We start from the raw sequence: 23,442 nt of genomic DNA on the forward strand, positions 1-23,442 counted from the left end.
CGATATTTGGAAGCTTTAGAAAAATTATTTTCTGAAGGAAACTTCTGCTGAACTTCTAAGAATTTGTTTAGTTCCTTATGGTAGTTCTATGTTTGCCCAACAGTTCACAGAGCTACCACTGTATGCAACTAATTCAACTCCAACCCCTCCTGCACCTATCAGTAATTTGACAGGGCAGACTCCTTTTTTTTCGTTAAATCCAAACAACAGCTGGTTACTGCATTCATGAGAGTCAGCCACTGGATTCCATCCTGAGCCCACAGGTTTCATTCCACACACTTGCACCCACTTCATTAAACACAGATCTCACAAATGCCCCACCCATTTCGTTGTCCTTCCTTGAATCATCCTAAAATGTATGGTGAAGGTACAAATTACAAGGATCATCATGAAAGCAAAGACCATTTGTGCATAGCACTTGCACAGGTCAACATATTGCACCATTTTAAGGTACTGGACCTCAGTAGTCTTCTAATAACAAGTCAAATGAATGACATGCTGATTCTATCATTTTGCAATTTTTTGTAGTATTTAAAAATAAATAATAAAATCAAGAATTCTGCCGACAGTGAAATGTGAGCTGTAATTTGGTTTTTGAATGATGACTTTGCCTGGACATTTTTTCCCATCCTCCCTACAACTACCTGGACTTGGCTCCAAGTGATTTTCACTTGTTCACACACTTGAAGCAGTTCTGGGCAGAAGCCGTACGGGTAGCGATGAAGAAGTGAAGAAAACGGTCAAAGACTTGGTTCAATGGACTGGCGGCAGATTTCTACAATGCAGGATACAGAATCTCATCACATGATATGACAAGTGTCTGAATCTCAGTGGGATTTTCTAGAACAATGATTTAAGGTCTGTAGCAATGATGTAAACTAATTTTTCTTTTTAATTTCATTAATTTATTGTTTTTCAATCATCAAACTGCTTTACTTTCTGGACAACCTACATATGAAGCTCCTCATTATGCAGTTATCTCCAGCCACCTGTCACTTCCTTCCTTTTGGGTTTTAATAATCACCTCAGTATCCTGTTCTCAAACTCTCAGTTTATATACTTCCTTTAACGTGAGAAACCAAGTTTCACAGCCATATGAAACAATAGGCAACACTGAAGTTCTGTATATTTTATTCTTTATGTTATTAGATAGTGGGTGAGTAGACGAATGATTCTGAACTTAATGGCGGTAAGCATTCCAAAAATTTGATCTGCTCTTAATTTCATCATGAACATAATTATGATTAAATATTTTAACACTGCCACATCTTTTAAGGATATGTTAGCTATCTTCATGTTATGGTTTTGTATTGTATTCTGTTAATCAGACATAAAATCACTGTGTACAGTTCTACAGCAACATTCTCATTAGCATCTATCAGGTCCATTATTGTATCTGCATGACATTCATAACTCTACGAACTAGAAATCTCTAACACTACACACTGTAACCACTTTACTTTGAATGCTGCACTGAATCAGAACACTTTACACCAAATCATGTCACTATGAGTATCTCAAATGCCACCTGAATTTCTCTTTTAAATTTGAAAAACTGAAATAAATCTGATATTTTAAGTAGATTCTGTGATAGCCTGTCACTTACAGAAGTAGTCCCAGAGGTAAAGATTGCGTCCAAAGAGGCGGGTTGACTTGAAGCCTGTAAGGAATGCCTGCTCCAGACAATACACAAGGCCTGTCTCCCCACACAGGAGCAGTGTTAGGGTGCTACGTTCCTTATCGTGCTTGCGATGATACAATAACTTGACAATGCTATTCACTGCATCACCTGAAGCAGTACAGAACAGGTAATGAGCAACTTGGCAGTCACAAGAAATGTTTATTTCTCTCTAGCCAACTAAGCAACTAACAAAGGTTACACGGCCTGAGAACCTCATCACTAATACCACTCAACCCTATCCTAATCCACCTCAAACACAAGATGTCCTGTGAACTTCACTGCCTCTACCTTAAGCCAGATGAAATACATCACCATCATAACTGAACCCCATCCTGAGCTGCCTCCTGTGAACTCTCAAGTTGAAATTGCCAAGGCTGGTGTTCACATGCCTCACCAGCCGTCATGTGCTGTAGCAATTAAGTTACTTCACTTTACATTATATCTCCGGCTATGTGGCAACCAACTGCTAATCTGAATAGCATACTGCAGGATGGTTTGGTATTATGAACAAGGAAGATTCGTATCTTATTTAATAATGCTATCACTACAGATTTTAACAATGTGTGGGACTAGGCCAGATGTCTCATATGCTAATGCTTCCAACTCATATTCTGGTGGTAGCTTGAATTTTGGCAGAGACATGGCTACCCTGATTGAGGTTTTCATTGCTTTCCTCAGTCCCTCCAAGAAAATGCTGGGATAGTATTTTCAATTACGTTATAACCGCTTCCTTCCACATCCTTATCAGTACATTATTCAGTCATACTACCATTCAACACTATTGTGATGAATATATTGCTAAACAATGCTTCGGTAAACATATTCTCAAGGTTACACAGTCAACAGTGGGACTTCTATTGCTAGGTAGCAAGTCCCCAAACATAGATTCCCATGGAAACAAATATTAATGAAGACATATTCCTGTGACAACAGGAGAATGACAACTAACTGTTCGATGTGGTGACCTACATTTGGGTCACCAGGAAGTTATAAGAGAGTCGTAATTCATTCAGAAGGAGTTCAATGAGTGAGAAGTGATTTTTCATTTGTCATTTGTCGTAGTAGAAGAGTAAACACTAGTGGTCCAGTAAAGAATTGAGTGAGTTGTAGCCAGTCATTGATTGTTAACGGTTATCATTGACTGTAACTGTAATAGAAGTGCCAATAAATCGAATCACCTAATCTAGAACCCATTATAACTAGTCATGCAAACCCTGAATATGTGACACTATATAGTGTGAGCAACTGAAAACGTTGATAAATAAACCACAAATAAATGAACTATAACACTTACAAGATATGAGGATGTATACATACATAAACTGAGAGGAACTTAAGAAGAAGCAATCAGAAGACCATACAAAAGCTGTGCCTATGAGTTACAGAAACAAATGTTAATTGCCTCACCCAGCATGTGTTGGATTTCTGCCAGAGAAGGGCGAGCATCTTGTGATCTGCGAGGCACACTGGGGCTGTGGCAACGAGGTGGGGGTGTGCGACATGTCTCTACAAGCTCATCACTGTCCACATCACGAGGCACCAGCTCACCAACCAGAAGGCGCTCTGTTGAGTCGTCATCAATGCCTCGTCCCAGCCACCGGCCACAAGGGAACCTGCTGGCACAGTCTTGAGTCAGACATACAGACAGGCAGCTCTGTCCAGAGCATTAACCTTTAAACGCCGGACTTCTGAAATAGTAGTAAGCTTGAGCTGGCCGGAGTTTATTTAAATGCCCACTGCTGGTGCGTGTTTAAATGCCCGTTGCTACTCTGCGTTTAAATGTCCGTTTCTGTTAGCACGCCTAAACAATTTTAAGCATTGTGTTTAAAAATGCTGTATCTAACTCAATATTTTTTATACAAATTATACTCCATTTTCAATTTTTGTCTTTTAATTTTGATGAGTACTGCAAAAATGATTTCTCAGTTCTTCACAGAGTTGTTCTGCATTACAAAATCATTTCTGTTTGTAACATTTGACAAATTTTAGCAGTCCCTGATGTCATAAAACAGATGGAAGCAATAAAATCAATTGGTCTTCTGCTAGCACTGCTTACACTCTTCGGATTTTCGAATCTTCTGACTGAAGGTCAGAAGAATGAAAGAATGGCTATTCAAGAGAAAGCTAGAGGGGTCCCTTCTTCAGTGCTAAGACCTTCCGTTATAGCTGCAAAAGCTTATTGCCCTTTCTATGGGCCTGAACAGACAGCTTGCATAGCGGCTGAGATTCAGAGTGTGGTCTGTTTTCTGTGCGTGCTTAGTGAAATCGAATACTGTAGTTTTATTTCAGCCTATATATACATCAAGCAGATAACAACAAAAAAGGTATGTACATCGAATTTTACTATATATTTTTAACGTATTAATCTGCAGAATCTGTAATAAAAGTACTGGCTCATCGATGAGTTTGGGCATAACTCATACATATACTCTTTTTGTTGTTGTTCACTTAGGTATCATTTTAATTTTTCTATTAGGGCTTTACTCAAGTCTGTCTGGTAATTACTACATTTAAAAATAAATGTTTAGGACTGTGCATGTGTTTCTACTAGCGGCGTGTGCGCGTGCTTCCCCTAGCGGAGTTTAAATGTCCGCCTGGCCAAAACAGGGTACTTTGGCCACGACGACCTTACTCACCACCGGCACAAATGGGGCACTTCGGCACTTAAAGGTTAATAACCTGACAAAACATTAATCTTAAACTGTACTGGACAACTTCACATGACATTGCAAATCTGGAATTAAAAAAAAAAGAATCAAATCAAAGTTACACTTCAAGAGTTTGATAAACCTGCACCCTCAAATAATTTCTCAAACCATATCAGCCATTCTGGGTTGCCGTTATACTTCAAAATATAAATTCAGTTTCAATAATATTATATACATATTAGTTGAGAGCATTTTTTTTTTAAGTGGGCAGTTCAAACACACTACAGTAATATAAAGATTCCATTGGTATACTCCATCTACTATGGCAACAAAGGTGTGTTATAGGCAGTCAGTGACAAAGAACATACATCATCACTAGAAAGTTAAGCAGATTTTGTTTTCAACATACTTCCAGTATTCATACGGTAGTGGGAAATTTAAACATAAATACACAGGATGTGTCTTCCAGTAGATTGGCTACAGGAGCTATGACATGCATATGAACCTTTCAGGTTTAAATGCAAGTACTTACAACTTAGAGTAGCTAAAATCATACTGCTTTTCACAATCCTAAAGTGAAAAATATGACCACTACCATGTCTAACATAAAGTACCGTTATAAAATTATTCTAAAAAAAATGACAACTGGCTATGAGTTGGAACCAGTATAAGTGTCAGTATGACTACCATTTCACCAACTTTTCTACCAGTTTAAAATTTTCCCCTGAAAGCCAGAGGGTTGGAGAAATTATAAGTCTTTTACAGTATGCACTCCAGCATCCTTAGCAATGTTACAGGACTGCTAGATTGTGGTGTAACACTTCATAAATTGAAATGTTCTCTTTCGACAAGGAACATTTCAAATTGGACTGTATTTATGGCACACATCTAATAACTGTACACAAAATGTCAGTAAATATCTCTTAGCAATAACCAGTACTGTCTACTAACAGGGTTTGGCTTCAGGCCAGTGTCATCTACTGAGAACAGTTTGTATATATTCAAAACTCTTCGCCAATCGCCATCATTAAATCAAAAATATTTCCACTATCAGCATATGTTTCTGTGTTCAAGGTATGAAAAAGCTTATCATAAAAAAATATGGGAACTGAAAGATTAATAAATGGAAAGATCATCATTACTTCAATGTCTGAAATGTTTAGTACATAGATAAAGCAAGTCTACTTAGAAACCATGTACACGTCAAAGTTATGATGTATATTATATTTAAGCATCCTGTTGCACTCCATACGATAAATGATATAAACTCCGTCTCAAGTGCAAACAATATATTTTGTGTCTTTGATCTTGCTCCCTACACTACATGTTTCGGCCTCAGACGGCCATCATCAGGTGTATAACACTCATGTCGCTGTCACACTGCACCCAGTTCAAAATTTAACATCTAAAACACTTTCCCTGTCATTATCAACTTCTACTTCGTTGATAGCTGTCCACCCGTAGATTACTTCACACACGTTAATTTTGAGTTTATTGTAATAGCACCATAATAAAATCTTTAGTTCTAATTTGCTTACGTGAGCACACGTAGTAAAGAATAGCAGCGGCACGCACACAGAAAGACTACACAGGATAACACCTATACAGTGTGGAAACAAGAACTAGCCGCTGCAGCACTTCAAACACAGGGCGAATAACCCTAACAATTTTAAAATTTTAAAATTTGGACAAGAATTTAAAGGTTTAAAATTAGAACTAAAGATTTTATTATGGTGCTATTACAATAAACTCAAAATTAACGTGTGTGAAGTAATCTACGGGTGGACAGCTATCAACGAAGTAGAAGTTGATAATGACAGGGAGAGTGTTTTAGATGTTAAATTTTGAACTGGGTGCAGTGTGACAGCGACGTGAGTGTTATACACCTGATGATGGCCGTCTGAGGCCGAAACATGTAGTGTAGGGAGCAAGATCAAAGACACAAAATATATTGTTTGCACTTGAGACGGAGTTTATATCATTTATCGTTATGATGTATGTTTGCCAGTGAACTCTCTCCTGAGCCTCTTAGTTTTGGTCCTCTTCAATTATTAGACCTATTACAATGCCAAGCTTTAGCTCTGCAGATCTGACATGACTACTCACTTGTATGTGTGTCCAGTGACTTCATTGCGCACAACTACGTGTTCCACCATCCACTTAGGGGAAGGCCCAGAGTTGTCATGTCCAATCCTCAGCGTTGTGAGGATGCCCAGGTTCTTGTGCTGCAAGGCAACAGTAGCCTTGTGATATCACGGTACAACACTACACTGCTACATTGCATGCTGTACAAACAGCCTTGTGATATCACCTTACAACACTACATTGCTACATCACATATTTTATGAAGATTATGAGTAATTTTCAGGAAGTAGAAATTCATGAACAGAGTAGAATGCAAGGTGTGTATTTAAGTATCTTTCAGCACTACTTTAAATTGTGTCTTTTCAGTCACAAAACTTTTGAAACAAGGTGGTAGATTGTTGAAAATTTTTATTTCAGCATAGTCTGCACTTTTCTGAAAACATGACAGGTTGGAAATTGGTCAATGAAGAGGGTGCTTGTTTTTTGTGTTAACAATGTGTACAGCTGAATTACTCTGAATATTTTTTGTTATTTATAACAAAGTTCACTTACACGAAATAAAAACTCCAGGGCCCCACGAGGGATTGGCACTGGGGACGTTTCACCAAGTGTACCTGATACTGCAACCCATGAATTAGCCGAGGTGGTGGCAGCACTTGTTTTTCTGGAGGGGAATATCACCACACGGTAAGGTAGCTCTGTCAGATAGACAAAAATCAGTGTAAGAGGTGGAAAGCTGTGCTGCCAGCAGCCTGCTGTATAGCACATGACTGGCAGACACAGTGCAGGTAGATCCATTAGTAGGTAACATCATCATGGGTGTTAGGGAAACACAAGAGGATGGAACTGGCTTCGGACAGAGTGATGCTGAACGTACTCACTGGTGCCAGTGTAAGTGTTGGTAAAGCAGAAGTAGTCGACAGCATTCAGAGTCAGCAGGTGGTAGAGAAACTGCTCCTTCTCATCCTCGCAGCGGAGGAATGCATAGCGCTTGTACTGGCTCCTGCAACCATAGCAGAATTATCAAACCCAGGACATCTACTTGGGGAGCCATAGTGTGATGCAGATTATCGAGCCATACCTGAGCAATGCAGAATCAGAAAGTAGAGTGCGAAGGTGCCTGGACAGGAGTTTCTTCTCCAGTGACAGTCGCACCCATGCTCTTGCATAGCCAATGTGTGTCTTGATGTCTGTCATTGCCTGCACATTCCTACAAACATAGGAATTTTAATCATAACCATTTCAGTGGAAGAACTTTGAGACTGCTTTGTATCTTGGTCACTTAAATGACATATATGCTCAAGATAAGGAGCAGAAGCAGAAAGTATTAAGGCAATCACACATGAAGGAAACTGGCAACCTTAACTCTGAAGAAAGGCCATCCATTTTGAGTGGGAAACCAATTTCCTGACTAGCATGTGCCACACTGAGGAAACTTCTGTTTGATCAGTTGCCATGTCATCTCAAATGGGTGTGTTCATCTGACTTAATCTTTAAGAGACCAACTTGACCATATGTTAGTCTTCACACTGTATTTTCAGACGGCCTGGCAAACCATAGGCTGGTCTCCTTGGTATTACTCTGGACTGCCCAGCAGGAAACATGTAAAAAAAGTCTCTATGGGTAATATTTCTTCTGATAAGTAATGCTGTGCGGTGTGATAGAAGTCCATCGACATTTTGGACAAACGTACTGCCTGCATTTCAGGCTTGAAGAGTAAGACAAGTAAACAACCAGCAAGACTGAGGCAGCGAACAGAGCCTATGAAGAGAACTGCTGTCTCATACACAACCCCATGTTGTCTGGTAGATGTCCACTAACATTCTGTGGCAAAGAACTGCCCCCATCTTCAGGCTTGAAGAGTAAGCCAAGTAAACAACTAGCAAGAAGTAGGTTTTTTTTTTAATTCGCATAGTGGGGGGGTGGAGTCCAGCTGGGTCCACTCGGCATGTTGGCCACTGATTGGCCTATTGTACCTGCCCCAGGTGATTATGATGATGGAGAATTTGGTGGAATGAAGATTGGCAGGGGAAACCGATGTACTCAGAGAAAACCTGCCCCAGTGCCACTTTGTCCACCACAAATCCCACTTGACCAGACCCAGGCTTGAACCCGGACCACTGTGGTGGGAAGCCAGCGAATAACTGCTTCAACTACGGTGTGGCCAAGAAGTAGGTAACAAGCAGAGTCTATGAGTAGTAGTATCTTCTGGTATATACAGACAGTTCAAACAATCTTTTTGCATATTCTGGGTTGAATAGTTGGTCATGTGAGAATCTGACAAGAAGCTATCCCTGTAACAGGCTGTGAAAACCCATAAGGTTGTGAGATGCCGAGGCTCCCATATTTTGTCTAGACAACTGGCTCACAGATGGCAGTAAGGTTCTCAGCCTTATGTGTTGGCCACCCTTTAAGCCCCAGGAAGATTCCTGGCACTCATTTCTGTTAGAGGCTGAGTTGACTCCAAGGCCATAGTGCGGCTGGAAGGATTAGGTAAACTGAAAAATCCACCTCATCAGGATCTGAACCTGCAATCTTCAGGCTTGTAGCACAGTGCCTCAATGAACTATACTACCGCATGCCCCCAAATATGAAACTATGCACAATTTTTTAGTAAATAATAGGATCACAACAAGTACGTACAATACCTATATTTTTTCATATAGTTCCTTGTCCTTTTCAAACACACTTAGTCCAGCTGTCCATAAGCTTCTGTATGCTCTCAGAAAAAGATGTTTTTGGTTGAGTGACAAGCCACATATGCACTACTTCTTTCAATTCTTGTTCACCGGTGAAATGGCAGCCTCTCAGACTGTATTTGAGTGGACAATACAGGTGACAGTAATGAGGAGCCACATCAGGATAACATGGAAGATGCTTCAACACTTCAAAATTCAGGTGGCAGAGACTTCAATGCTGTTGGTGGCAATATGCAGAGGGGCATTGCTGTGCAACACTGTGACACATTTTGACAACAGTCCTCACTGTTTGGTTCGAATAGCTCATTCCAGCTAGTCCCAAAGTATTTTACTATAATGGACACTGTTTACTGTTGTGCCTCTGTCTTGGTAGTGCTCCAAAATTGGCCCTTGTGTATCCTAAAAATGTTTCCACATTGTTCTTGCTGATAGTTAAATTTTGAACACCTTTTTGAAAAGCAATATCAATCCTTTCTATGTCAGGGGTTGATCTGAAGGATCAAATGCTACATCCCATACTTGCTGGAATATAAGGAAGGTACCAAGTGGAATTTGAAGTTATTCATGAGACTACTCAGTTATAGCAATACACAATGCAGTGATCATGTACTGGCCACTCCCAAACAGCAGAAGCAGAATCACAGGTTCAAAAAAATTCAGGCTTTCACTAGAACAAGGCCTCATGGAAAAACACATCTCACATGTTCCTTGTTCTGTATGCAGCTGTCCACCTATTGACCCACTGCCTACAAGACTCACACAATAATATAACCTGGAATGTATTATTGCCATCAGAAAAAAGGCAAAACTTCAGAGAAAATGAGTGCCGAGCGCAAAACATGGCAAAGGGAGAGAATCCATGTATTGGTGCAGTTAATGTGAAATAGGGTTGTATTTTCGTGTGGATGTTTGACGTCCTACCATACAAACCTCAACTTCCAAATCCATCTGTTCTGAGAATTTCAGCGAAAAATTCATTATTACATCTCACACAGTTCAAAATTTAAGAAGGATGAACTATTTTAGAGGAAGAATTAAATAGGCACTTAACAAATACTTCTGCAGGCCACTCACAGCTGTGGCATTTGTATGTCTGTGCTGAAGGGTTAAAGCCTAAACAGGGATAAGTCCTATTCTTCCATGCAAATTGTATTGTTTACTGCTGAGCACACTATGAAAAGTGCACGCTTTCTGCAAACTGCACTGTCCCTTATGTTCAATAACTTTTGAACACATGCTGTAAAAAGTGCAAACATCAAAACAATCATTAGCGAAGAACAGGAACTGTTTGTTGTGGCTCATCCTGATGGCCCTGTCCAGGTATATAAATGTTCTAAACGAAACAAGTGCATTAAGCAAAACTATTGTTTTCTTTCTTGTAAACTTAAAAACTGCTACTGCCACATAAAACACAATGATAAATCCAAACACAGGGCAAATACATTTAAGAGTGTTGTCATCTTTTTTATTTTCTGTTTAAGAAACAAATGACTGTAAATTCTGTATTGTCACAGATGTGCAGAATCCTATCACCTAAAATCAATCGATTACCATTAAAATTACCTCATGTCAGCGGTCAGTGACACAGGCAGGGGACGCAGATTTGGCTGCTCTGAATTAGGAGGCAAAGAGGCAGGGCTGCTACTAATTTGTGACCTGCCCTCTGGCAATTTGTGTCCTTCTCGACCATGACGCTGACTGGAAGGTGACAGGTCCGTCTCCAATGCCATTGAAGACAGATCTGAAGAAGAGCAGTAGAAAAACTTCATTGCTAATTGCTAGGCTCCAACTACATGAGACCTGAAGTTCTCATGCCAATGACTATTAAGATTATGGACTTCAGGAATGTGACACCATGTGGTCTGGTACATGTGTACCAACATTTTGGAGAAACCTGCTGCCTCCGTCTTTAAGAGAGCTGAAAATGATTCCTCCAAAATGTGATTTGGCAAATTCATGCAAGTCTTGTTACAGTTAATCTGGATGTCGGATAATCCAGACCAAAATATGATAAATGAAAGATGCTCTTCACAGTTGAATATATACTTTAAAAGACACATGGTGTTTAGGAAGGCAGATGAGTCATTTGTCTGTTCAGACAAAACTTGACAGTTTCTTCACACAAGCAGTACTTCTGAGTCTTCTATCATTAAACAAATGTATTGTCTTTTTATGGTTTTTAAATATAGGCTCTACAGTGATATTTTGTTATTTATTTTCATCACCACTACCTATATAATTAAACTTTCCATTTATTTGTTTTTGTCTTCTAGGGCTACCTTTTGCTCCACTATTCTGGATTATTGCTTAATCTGGATGACCTCTCCCCACAAATACTACTAATTAGGGGGAGATTGAAGTACTTCTACCACACCACATGGTGTCACATTACAGAGGACCACCAGGTAACCTTTGCAAATTGTTCAACAGGCTCAATGTTTCACCCAACTATGTGATATGCTGAGACTTTCATCCCATTCGGAGTCATAAAGCAACCAAATACATTCCACACAGCACACCATAACAAAGACAGTCACAAGCATCCCCTGAGAACCAGCAACATCAAAACATCAAACTGAACATGTGGTCTGTTTCCTGTGAATTCCAAGACATAAAACACTTATGTATACGAGCACATGCACGAGATCTGACCCACAGAGTAATATGGAATCAGTTATGCAAAGTTCGTTCCTTACAATTATGTGGCAAGGCCCCCTGATGTTTCTGCATAAAGTGACACATCGCCAAGCCTGGCTGAAATTCCTGTTCCCACAAGCACACAACAAACGATCAGATGCAGGCTTCATTCACAAGGATGAGCAAACACTATCATGTGTATATGTAAGTTTTCAAATGCAGGAACAAATTAAACCCACTTTGTGCTAGTCTGGGCTGTAGGGAGATGATTAAATCATTCCCAGCCAAATTTTGTGATGAAATCTTGCACTGTGGTGGCAGTGTGTGGGCAGGCATTGACATGAAGCATCACAACACCCTGACTAAGCACGTCACATCACTTGTTCTGGATCACATGATGCAGTTTCTTAAGTGTGTTGCAACAGACACCTGCATTGATTGTTGAGCCTTGAGGTAAGAATTCCACAAGCAGAACGCGTTTTCCACCACAAAATATTGTGTGCATGATCTTGCAAGTTGAAATGGTCTATTTGAATTTTTTATTTATTGGCGGTGATGTGTGCCTCCATTCCATGGACTGCTGCTTCAATTCAGGGGTTACATGTGACACCATTTCTCATCTCCTGTGACTGTGCAGTTCAAGGAATCATCACCTTGCTCACTGTATCATGTCAGAAAGGTCAATGCACTGGCCTGCCGTTTCATATTGTGTTCATCTATAAGCATCTTCACACCCAGCATGAATATAATTTCTGGGGATGAAGTTTATCAGACACAATTTCGTGAATAAGTGACCATGAAATTTGTGGAAAATGTAAGTGACAAAATGGTGAATTGTCTGTTCTCTTGAATCTTCATTAACCACAGATGGTCGGCTGTTCCCTGGATCATCATGCACAATTTTGCGTCTTTAATTAAAGTGTCTCACCCATCTCTGCACCATTGAATCACTCATGACATGTTCTCCACACACTGCACAGAGTCGACAAATGTCAGTCAGTTTCATGTTTCTTGCATTCAAGGAATGGATTACAGACCGAATTTCACATGTGTCATGCTTCTCGATTTACTTAAAGATTGTAAACACACAGGACGATGAGTAAACGCGGCTCAATTGTCTCCAAATGGCATCCGTGCCTTCCAAAAGGACCAACAAATTCTGCATGCATGTGCACCATAGTGACTGCAGCGCTGCAGTGGCAATATGTGCAAACCAAACTTATTTTGTGGGTATGCCTAATATGAAACCTCAGATTTTCAGAACCAAATATCGTACATTTTTTGACATACAGTACCTGGACTCACGAAAGTATGCATGGCTCACCTGTGTGGCAAGTTCAGCAATACTGCCAAACTTAAGAGAAGACAGCAGTGAAACTGGGAACCCCACTCTTAAGAAATGAGTTGGGGACCAAGATGTTACCACAACACAAACAAAATTAAATTCCTGAACACATGATGCATATTGTTGGTAACACTGTGCATAATAATACTGCATCGAGCATCAGAGTACACCTAACCACTACATAATTATGGTGATAAGAGTAAATGAAGTTTACAGTATGAGGGCTAAAGATGCCGTGATGATGACACTGAGCAGTCTAGTACACTGGTACCATTCCTTCAGCAGATTTGTCCAAGAATACTGACACTTATATAATGTCTCACCACAGAAGACCCAACTCTTAAAGATCTGTCTCTAACCTATGTGTCACTAAATAAAACAAAAAATGCGGTGATACAATGAAGTGCAGACTCAGACAATTACAACAGGCCACAAGCAAACAGTTGCAACATGCACACAGATGGCAGAGTGGACGTACAGTCAAGTCTCTTCCGGAGCACACACCACGCGAGGACTGTCCAGTAGCATGCAGACAAACAAATTTCACATTATGAGTTCAATTTTATACAACACTGTTACACTCAACTTAGTTGTGGATATGAGGGAGAGTCAGTAAACAGGTCACAAATGGAAATAATAAGTTTTCTATGTGTATCACTAGGTAGCAGACATGTATGCACATGTTCAGAGGCTGGTTTCAGTAGTCAAAATGGTGACAGTGCTTGAGGAGTATACTACCGAAGAGAATTGTTCTGTTGTGCATTTTTTGTGTGCAAACAGGATCAATACAAAGAATATTCATAAATAAATGTTCCTTGTTTATGACTGAAGTGTTTGTCACATAAAGTAGTTCACAACTGGGTCTATAAATTCTCAAGGACATTTTAATTTGCAGATGATGCCCGACCAGGTTGCCCTGTTCAGATTGTGAGAGAAGCAACTGTGCAGCAGGTGCAAAAGTTGATTCGAGCTGACAGGGGCATAATGATTAATAATGTAGTAACTGCACTAGGGTGTTCCATGGTTTAGCATACAGCATAATGCATGACTGTTTGATGTTCAGAAATTCTGTGCATGCTCGATGCCCATAGAACTGAAGGATCAAGAAAAAATTAACCAAATGGATCTGTCCTTGCAACATCTCTTATGGTAAGCAGATGTAGGCGAGGATATGCTTCACAGGATTGTTACTGGTGATGAATCATGGGCTACAATTCATAGAAAATTTCCAGGCGAACTGGCAAGAGGGGTACTGCTTCATCATGACAATGCCAGACCCATACTGCCTGAGCAATCCAGGAGAGAATTCAAGAACTATAGCTGGAACCTCCTGAACATCTGCCTTACAGCCTGGACTTGGCCGCTACTGACTTCCATCTGTTTGGTCTGCTAAAAAACCACTTTGGTGGCAAACGTTTTGCTGATGAAGAAAAGGATGAAACAGAGGTGCAGTAGTGGCTGATACAACAGTCAGAAGGCTTTTATGCTGCAGGTTTTGATGCACTGGTATACCGATGGGACAAGTGCATCAATGTTGATGTAGGATATATCAAGAAATAAATATTTCTTCAGGGTTTGAATATCATGTTTTACATTTAATATCCATGTGTGACCTATTTACTGACTCTTCCTTGAACAACACAGCCCTGCATAATGTACTGGATGCATTCTTGAAAACATCTATACTGCAAAACTCCATAATGTGAACCCTATTTTTCCATTGATTCCAATGTTTTAAATAAAGATATGTTCTTACAGAAAAATGTACAATTCACAGTTATAATAAAAATGAACTTAATTAAATGCCACTTAAAATGCAATTCATTTCTGTACTCATTTAGGGGCACACTTGAACCTGGTAGCCTCTTTCCAGATATCTTGAACCACAATCACAAACAGATGGGAATTGCAACCATGCTACCAGCCATGTACATGTACGTAGGCTGGCCAGCAGCAAACTACATGTCCTATGTCATGAACATGTGCACATGTGTGACACAAATTTCTCTACAAATGGATAGGTTTGTTGTTCTGCATTTAGGGTTTGATGAGAATTTTAATATTTATTCAAAATTTCCATAAGGGAGAATTTATGTCTCATACTGCATTAAGACAAAGTTTATAAGTTCTATAAGAGCAAAATTCCATAACAATTTATGTCCACACTGCACTTGCTGTCAGATACCACATACTACAGCAACTCTGTTCAACATCTGGCACCCTGTTCTCACCCTTTTTCTTTACATGGGTAGGGAATATTATAATGGGAGTTACTCCCACCCTCTGTGTCAACGACCATTTTTAAACTATACGGAGTGACTTTTGAGTACTGATTTCTCAGTACCCTCAGAAAATGTATGAACAAATCAGCTTCAGTAACAAGCTTCGAAAATAGACAGAATGGCTGAAGTTGCAAAGAAAAGAAAACTGTTGTGTGTGGAAGATAATGTTAACGTCATAAAACAAACTGAGAGTGGAATAAAAAGAAAATGTGTGCCAGGAATTCAGTTTAGTTAATTCTATAATTAAAATTTATGCCAAAACAGGGAAGAAATGGATCACAAACTAAATGATTACAGAAGCCAGAATGGAGGGATGTGGCTGAAGGGCTAGTGAAATCTGATTTCATCCCTTCATCAGTTGGTACAACACTCATTTATGATATAATTTCTACAGTCCCTTGAGAGACATGATATCTGAATATGACTGCATATAACTCACACAGGTTCTATAAAAAGCTCTGTAATAAAACTACCTTCAATGAGCAAAACTGTTAAAAGTGAAAATGAATCAGTACTCAAGACTGGACTTAAATATACCAGAAAGATATCATTTGTAAACTGAAACAACAAATACTCTGCAATAAAAGTAATACAGTATGTTAATATAATTTCATAATTCTGTGTATATTTTTTTTACTGCTAGTGGGGTGGGATTAAGTCCTTTGTACTGCGGTCACTTCTGGCCTATTGTACCAGCCCCAGATGATAGGTGAGGATGATTGTAGAGCAATTGGTGGAATGAAGATTGGCAGGGGAAACCAAAGTACTCGGAGAAAACCTGCCCCAGCGCCACTTTGTCCACCACAAATCCCACTTCACCAGACCTGGGCCGCCGCAGTGGGAAGCCAGCATCTAACCGCGTGAGCTATGGCGCGGCCTCTGTGTATACTTACATCAGCCACACATACTCACTGGCATCTGGAGAGACACATAATTTCCCACCAGCATATGAATACCAGTACTACATAGAAAACGGAACCTACTAACTTTCTAATGATGACACAATGGTATAGATCATTAACTGAAGACAAATTACCATGGTTCATGGTTTGGCAGGACTCTTTTAAGTTGCTAACATTTCTGAGAAGCCTGCTGCCCTTCTCTTCAGGACAGAAGGTACATTATGCTGGAATGCACAAGGATTAGGCTACAGAGTACACAGTGGTCTCACCTCATTGAGCCATTCTGTTCGATATATAGTGCTAGAATGAGGTGGCTACTCCAGTATGTGTTTTGTGCATTATGTTGGCTGCTGGCACCTGTATGTCCCTTACGCTTTCCACTGCTTATTACTATAGTGTAGGCATTTCAGTTTCTCAATACATGTGCTGCAGTATGAAGGCACAATTACACAAGTATCATTATACTCACCAGGAGTCAAGAAGTTGGGATCAATGGGTTTTGAAGTGTCGTCACATTCCTTGAGTTCCTGGTAGTTGGTGAGGTGAGACCAGAGGGCTGACTTTCCCTGCAAAACACCATCACAGTGTCTCACTGTCTACCTTAGGAAACGCCCTCCCTCACAGACAAGAATAACGAATTTGGTTCTGGGAAGTATAAACTGCCAGAGACAAAATTTAATTTCATATAAAAGCAATTTCATGGCAACATGAACACTGGAGTGCATATAAGATGGGCCTAGTATATTCAGTTGCATAATTTATGCCACTCAACAGTTTATGCACCTTTATCTTTTGAAAATTTTAAATACTGCATTTTCACCATTGATAATATTTGACCAATGCATAATGTTTGCAAAAAATGATACTTAAGTTAAATTCTTTGAGGAAAAATGGTATGGGGAACTTTCATATGTTTTCCCCACAAATTATGCATTCTGATATATTGGGTTTTTGGACTTTATCCATCATCCTGGTCTTTAAGATAACTAATAAAAACACGACGTTTCGGAAACTGGACGTCCAGTGATTGAGCCTAGCTCCTTCTAACGGACCCAACAGAATAGGTGTTTTCCTTCGCCTGAGGACGGAAACAGATCCAGTTTCAGAAACGTCATGTTTTTATTAGTTATCTTAAAAACCAGGACGATGGATAAAGTCCAAAAACCCAATATATCAGTGTGTTATACACCATCGTCAGAATCCTATAGTAACTACTTAAATTATGCATTGTTTGAAATAATATTAAGGGACATTTGCATCTCACTGTTCATTAATGAATTGCACAGTGAGGTCCATAGGCATGAATATTCATACTGAGCTGCCTCATCAAACTCCACCTTAAACACATTATCTGAAAATTATGTGTCAACAGGAACTTTAATGCTGAATAACAGGTTCTCACAAGAGTGACTATGAAGAGTAGGAACTTCTGGATCTGGTGTGGACTTCTGCTGCCTCTAATTCAATTGTAGCTGCCAGAACCTTGTGTGTAGAGCTACATTCTGCAAAATGGAATTTGCATATTTTACACTCCACAACTTTCATACATCACTTCTTGAGTAAGTAAATGTGTAAGTTATTCAGGTACTGTATACAGGCTAGGCCACTCACTACAGCCTGGAACATAGTGGTGGGGGATGGACAGAAGTATGGTACATGCACTAGACTGCACATTAGTGACAGGAATAAATGGAAAGGTGTTGGGAGGTGATGTGGGATACAGACTATTATAGTGACAGAGTAGCAACGTACATTATATGTCACGTGGGAGGACATTGCAGGCACTCCAGCAGATGGTTAGCTGACTGAGACAAGAGACTGAGATCAGAGAGTGGCATTACAAATGTCAGATTCCACATCCAAATGGCAGTCAGTAGTTAGACAGACACTTTCTGGGGCACTGTGTGATATGGCAGAGGAATGTGCTGCCCCTCTCTTCAGGGTGTGAGCATGAGCCCAGCATGGTACAAGTGGTTCTGATGTAGGGAAGGAGGACAGAAGATAAGGGCAGACAAATGCAAGATGACAGTAAAAACTAGCTGATCACTTCTTTTCACAACTGCATACAATGCTGCAGAACAAGATGAAATACCAGTTCACTAACTCAACACATTTTTTTATTGCTAGTGGGGTGGGGATAAGTCCCTTGTACTGTGGCCACTTCCAGCCTATTGTACCAGCCCCAGATGATAGGTGAAGGTGATTGTGGAGCAATTGGTGGAATGAAGATTGGCAGGGTAAACCGAAGTACTCGGAGAAAACCTGCCCCAGCGCCATTTTGTCCATCACAAATCCAACTTGACCAGACCCGGGATCAAACCTGGGCCGCCGCGGTGGGAAGCCAGCGACTAATCGCTTAAGCTATGGTGCGGCCTAACTCAACACCTTACTGTCATGTAGTACAGCTTGACAATTCAACACCATTTATACAAAATTCACTAACTGGATTCTGTCTTTATCCAGCTCAGTTTAGTTCACATCCTCACAGCCCATTTCCTAAGATCCTCTCATCTCCATTTCATTCACACAAGATGGCTCCCTGAAGACACTGGTCCAGCCCAGTGCATGACATGACAGCACCAGAACCAACCTGTTTTTTCTGCAGTCCATGTGACCAAATCCGCTCCAGAAGGTCACACAAGCTTGCAATGAGTGTATTTTCTTCCACTCCTTCCAGTGAACTCTCCCCACTACCATGCCCAAGTTCCACAGCTTCAGTTCCCATTTTTTCCACCAACATACGTTTTGTCTTGCTCTTGCAGTCCTGCAAACATATGGCACAATACACATCATTAACCTTTACTGTCATGTGTGGTGCAGCTGCGCTTTCTCCATACTAGTATCCCTACTCACAGGCTGCTAATCATGTAGAAACAGGAGATGCAGAATCTCCTGTTCCTGGACACTAAGGGTCAAACAACTAACGCATGTTCGAAGGATGGCAATGTACTTGAGCAACGAGTGAGAACTGTATAGTGTAGCCATTTTCAGTAAAGTCAATAGTGAAACACCCAAACCAATGCAGTGGCAATTGCTTCACAATTAGGCCTCACCTTTAACAATGTCTCCACAAAGGTCCAGTTGGTCTGTGCTACCCGTGCAGGACTCATGTCGTTTCTCAACTTGGGCTGCCGCAAACTGATCCCTGTGCTGCTGACCCTCTGTAGTAATCCCACAGTGTCGGCTGTTCTCTCACCATCTACTGGTTCATGCTGCTCTATGTTCTGGTGATGGTGACAATGATGACCAGTGCGCCACTGCATAGTTTTACGTTTTTGAGATCTGCAACATCAATTGGACAGACTCTTGTTCCCTCACAAGCATGGAAGTGGGGAAAATCAGAAAATGAGATTTTAGTTTTCCATTGAGGTGCACATTCAAGTTGCAGGTTATGACACAGTGTAGTCTGGCAGGCTGACACAACTGTTTCAGAGAAACATGCTGTGTCTGTCAGGATTAGACAGTTTTTGGAGTTTGTCCATAATCTGGTAATTCTACACAATGCAATGTTTCATAACATGGCTCTGATTCCATCCTCAGGCAAAAGGGTGAGAGGCATCTATTCTGCAAAGCAATTAGAATGAGCTAACCTCAGACACTTGACAATCCAAGCCAGTTTGACTACCCCTATATGGTCAGCCAAAAGTTCCTGGGCATGTACAGTGGATGAGTACATTCAGGCAGCCTCTGTACATGAATACAAATACATTTCACATATTTACTTAAGTTACAATAAATGGTGGAAATGAACCCCTATGTGCTTGCAGACATGCATCTACACATCTTATTCTGTTTGCAAGGACACACAACATTTCAATCAGAGGGATATTCCTGATGAAATTTGTGATGGTCTCCTTCAGTTCAAGGAGAGTTTGAGGACTGTTCCTGTATGCCACGCATCTCATTGCTCCCCACAGATAGTAATCGGGGGGTGTGAGGTCTGGCGACCGCAGTGACTAGATTCTGTCCCTGGCTGCACTGCACAGCAGCATCCTGTCAAATGTAGCAGTGGGCACTTTCACCACTTTTAAGTGTTCAATGAAAGGGTAAAGAATCACTTCACAATAACGTTCCAAGTTGATGTCAGTGAAAAATATGCAGAAGATTACCCAATTTCATGATATGGCACATAATACACCATCCTTCCAATCATGTAACAGTGCATCCTTGAGCTCATGTGGCTTAGTCGCTGACTAAATGTGGCTGTTTTCGCTGTTGTTGCGTAACAAGATTAATGAAATCATGCCTCATGCACAAAAAATGTGACGTTCAGAATATCCTACCCATTGGCGGTAATAACGTTTCTAAAACCACTGGCAATATTCAACACATCCGACACTGCCCCTTTTTTTCAATTCATGCATTGATGTTATCTTGAAGGGAAGCAGGCACAAATGCTTCTTCAGCATGCTTTGTGCACAGCAGTAAGTGACACCTGTCTGCTGTGCCTATTTATGAACATTAATGCAAGGGTTATCCAGAAAGTAAGTCCCGAGGGGCTATTGAAAAAGAAACAAGAATTTATGAGTATTTCCTAACCATTTATATTGCCATTTGATGTATATATTGTACACTACTTTTTAACATAGTTTCCACCACTGGTGAGGCACTTGCCGTAGCGGGACACCAGTTTTTGTAACCCTGCATCGTAGAATGATGCCACCTGTAATGCAAACCACATGTTAATGGCTTCTTTGACCTCATCGTCATCGTGGAACCGCCAGCCACCAAAGCTCTTCAAATAGAAGTGACATAAAGAAATGGCTCAAAGATAACAGGAGTGGCCAATCAGAGCCAAGGACAGGGATATGGAGGAGAGAGCCAGATTGGTTCAGAAAAGGAGGAAGAAGTGTAATGCAGAGCTCAGTTACAGCCAAAGGTTCTCACTGACCATAGATCTGACTGGGCCCACTAACCATCTCTAACCTGCTTCTTCTACCCCCCCCCCCTTCCATTCTTGGTTCACTTGTACCCCATAGATGGAGGCACATAGTATTACTGTCCTCACCTGTGAACAGGCTCCTTATTAAGAGCAACTGGGTCCAGCAAAGGGAATACACCTGAGTGCTGCTGTGGACCAGCAGTCTGCAAGACTTCCTGAGGGCTGGCCACCACAATGTCCACTGATGCCAGACGCTTCTCCAACAGTAATTCTGTGTCCCTAATGGTAGTGCAGGGCTCATAGCCTGGTGTGCGTACCAATGCCTCCCCAAACCGCTTTCTGCAAAACAGTATGTAATAAAATTAGGCCCTACCTTCCAGAGGACCATGAAGGACAGCAGCAGTGGCTGGAACTGTCTTATCTTTACATATACACACCACATTCCTTGTGAGAAGGTGAAGATCATGCCTGCCTGCACTTCCTCTCTGAAGCAACTGAATCCATTGCAAGGAAATCTGATGTTCAGCAATAACACCAAATGCCAGTCTAACAATATCCCTAGTTTACATGAGGTTAAAAACAGTTTACTTACTATCCAGAAATGGCTTATCACACCTAAAATAAAAATGGTACATAATACAAAATACAGGTCCCATGAAGACCTATGATGTTTATGCAAAAAATTTTTTGATACAGTACATACTTCTGTCTAGTGTCTCCAGACATGGTCAGTGTTACTGTCAGTCTATTGTCTCCAGATATGGTCAGTGTTACTGTCTGTCTACTGTCTCCAGATATGGTCAGTGTTACTGTCAGTCTATTGTCTCCAGATATGGTCAGTGTTACTGTCTGTCTACTGTCTCCAGACATGGTCAGTGTTATTGTCTGTCTACTGTCTCCAGACATGGTAAGTGTTACCGTCAGTCTACTGTCTCCAGATACAGTCAGTATTACTGTCTGCCTAGTGCCCCCAGATGTGGTCAGTGTTGCTACTGTCCAGTGCTCCTGATAAAGCCTATGTAGAATTTTCTGGTCAGTCTCTGTCTAGTCAGGTCAGGGTGCAGAATCAATTTCTGTGTTGTTGGGTGAATTCTTGCCCTCCTCCCACGTTGAGGTGTTCATGAGAATGTTTGGTAGAGGTCGCCTACAACTTAACATGGGCTCTAAACCTAGTGTGTGTTGGTTCTGGCCATGGATTCTTCACATTCTGACAGTTCTATATTTGGAAGAGGTTCAACTTTCACTCTGTGGGCAGAAAAATCTGCATACATATCCAACTGGGAATGAAACTTGCAATCTTCTGAATGACACAGTCCTCCCCCACCCCAAAATTCATTTGCACATTCTCCATTCAGCCCAAGTGCTCCTGCAATAAAAATACATCATCCACCTGGTGCTACTAATGTCATAAGTTGTGTTCCATCCTATTATGAGTTGTCTGTTACAAGCTGTACCTGAGGAGGCGTATCCTTCGGTCAAACACACGCAAGTTTGGCTCCATCTCACTCCAGCTGGCCATGATCTTGTTGTCAATCAGTGTGGCAAACATTTGGCTCTCAATGAATCGTGACAGGAATGGCAAATGCTGCTCAGGTTGGTCAGACAGGAATGTGGCCTTGTCAAAGTTCTGCATCGTGTCTCTGTTATTCAGCCACTGTTCCTTGTCCTGGCAGCAAACATAACCTCAAAAGAGACAGTCAAAACAGTGGCACAGATCACACTCTGCAATGCTGCTGGCCCTAACTGCTGTTACTCTGACATATAAACCTCAGTCCAATGCAGGATTCTGAACACTTAATGATTATGCCTCCAGACCTTCCAACCCTCTGTTGCCTTGGTAATTTTTTAATATATTTCTGAGGTGGGAAAAAGATTTGAGGAAGCTGACAGGTGAGAGAGCCCTACTGTTATCAGAGATTGTGGAAGGTAGAGGCAATAGATCTCATCAGTCTCAAACCAAACACCTCTGGCACAGAAGCCAGATGTCCTGTAGACATGAAAGTCCTGCTCTAATAAGCTCCACTGAAATATATTTAAAACTGCCAAGTCTTGAGCAGATCCTTCTTTAATGCCAGTGAACCAGCTGCAGAGGTAATTTAGCACGAATGACATGGAAAGGTGAACTGGGAAGGTTGGGGTACGAAGTGACCATGGTCTATTAAGAAATTTAATTCCATAATTTACTCAGAAAGACAGAGGAAAAACACAAACACCCTCAGTCACAAGAGCTGATAGATAGCTGAGTTCTAAACAGAGTATCTCTCAAATAATAGCCAGAGAC

General features: G+C 40.8%; 1 protein-coding gene across 2 annotated transcripts in view; it reads right to left on the bottom strand.

Annotated features, from left to right (window-relative positions):
- Nucleotides 1-23,442, bottom strand: part of LOC111863751 (DENN domain-containing protein 5B) — a 47,740-nt gene that overhangs the window by 4,876 nt on the left and 19,422 nt on the right. Inside the window, exons 9-21 of one of the 2 annotated variants that reach the window (XM_023850363.2) lie at nucleotides 22,616-22,827; nucleotides 21,288-21,500; nucleotides 19,333-19,561; nucleotides 18,870-19,043; nucleotides 16,749-16,845; nucleotides 13,574-13,609; nucleotides 10,677-10,854; nucleotides 7,496-7,624; nucleotides 7,296-7,417; nucleotides 6,967-7,112; nucleotides 6,436-6,554; nucleotides 3,089-3,294; nucleotides 1,607-1,789 (exon numbers count right to left, since the gene is read on the bottom strand). In XM_023850363.2, coding sequence (XP_023706131.1) covers nucleotides 1,607-1,789; nucleotides 3,089-3,294; nucleotides 6,436-6,554; nucleotides 6,967-7,112; nucleotides 7,296-7,417; nucleotides 7,496-7,624; nucleotides 10,677-10,854; nucleotides 13,574-13,609; nucleotides 16,749-16,845; nucleotides 18,870-19,043; nucleotides 19,333-19,561; nucleotides 21,288-21,500; nucleotides 22,616-22,827 — 2,044 coding nt within the window. The remainder of the gene's footprint in view (nucleotides 1-1,606; nucleotides 1,790-3,088; nucleotides 3,295-6,435; nucleotides 6,555-6,966; nucleotides 7,113-7,295; nucleotides 7,418-7,495; nucleotides 7,625-10,676; nucleotides 10,855-13,573; nucleotides 13,610-16,748; nucleotides 16,846-18,869; nucleotides 19,044-19,332; nucleotides 19,562-21,287; nucleotides 21,501-22,615; nucleotides 22,828-23,442) is intronic. The other variant, XM_023850364.2, reaches the window with a different exon arrangement.

Source organism: Cryptotermes secundus, unplaced genomic scaffold (assembly GCF_002891405.2).
Source record: "Cryptotermes secundus unplaced genomic scaffold, Csec_1.0 scaffold572, whole genome shotgun sequence".
Lineage (NCBI taxonomy): Eukaryota > Metazoa > Arthropoda > Insecta > Blattodea > Kalotermitidae > Cryptotermes > Cryptotermes secundus.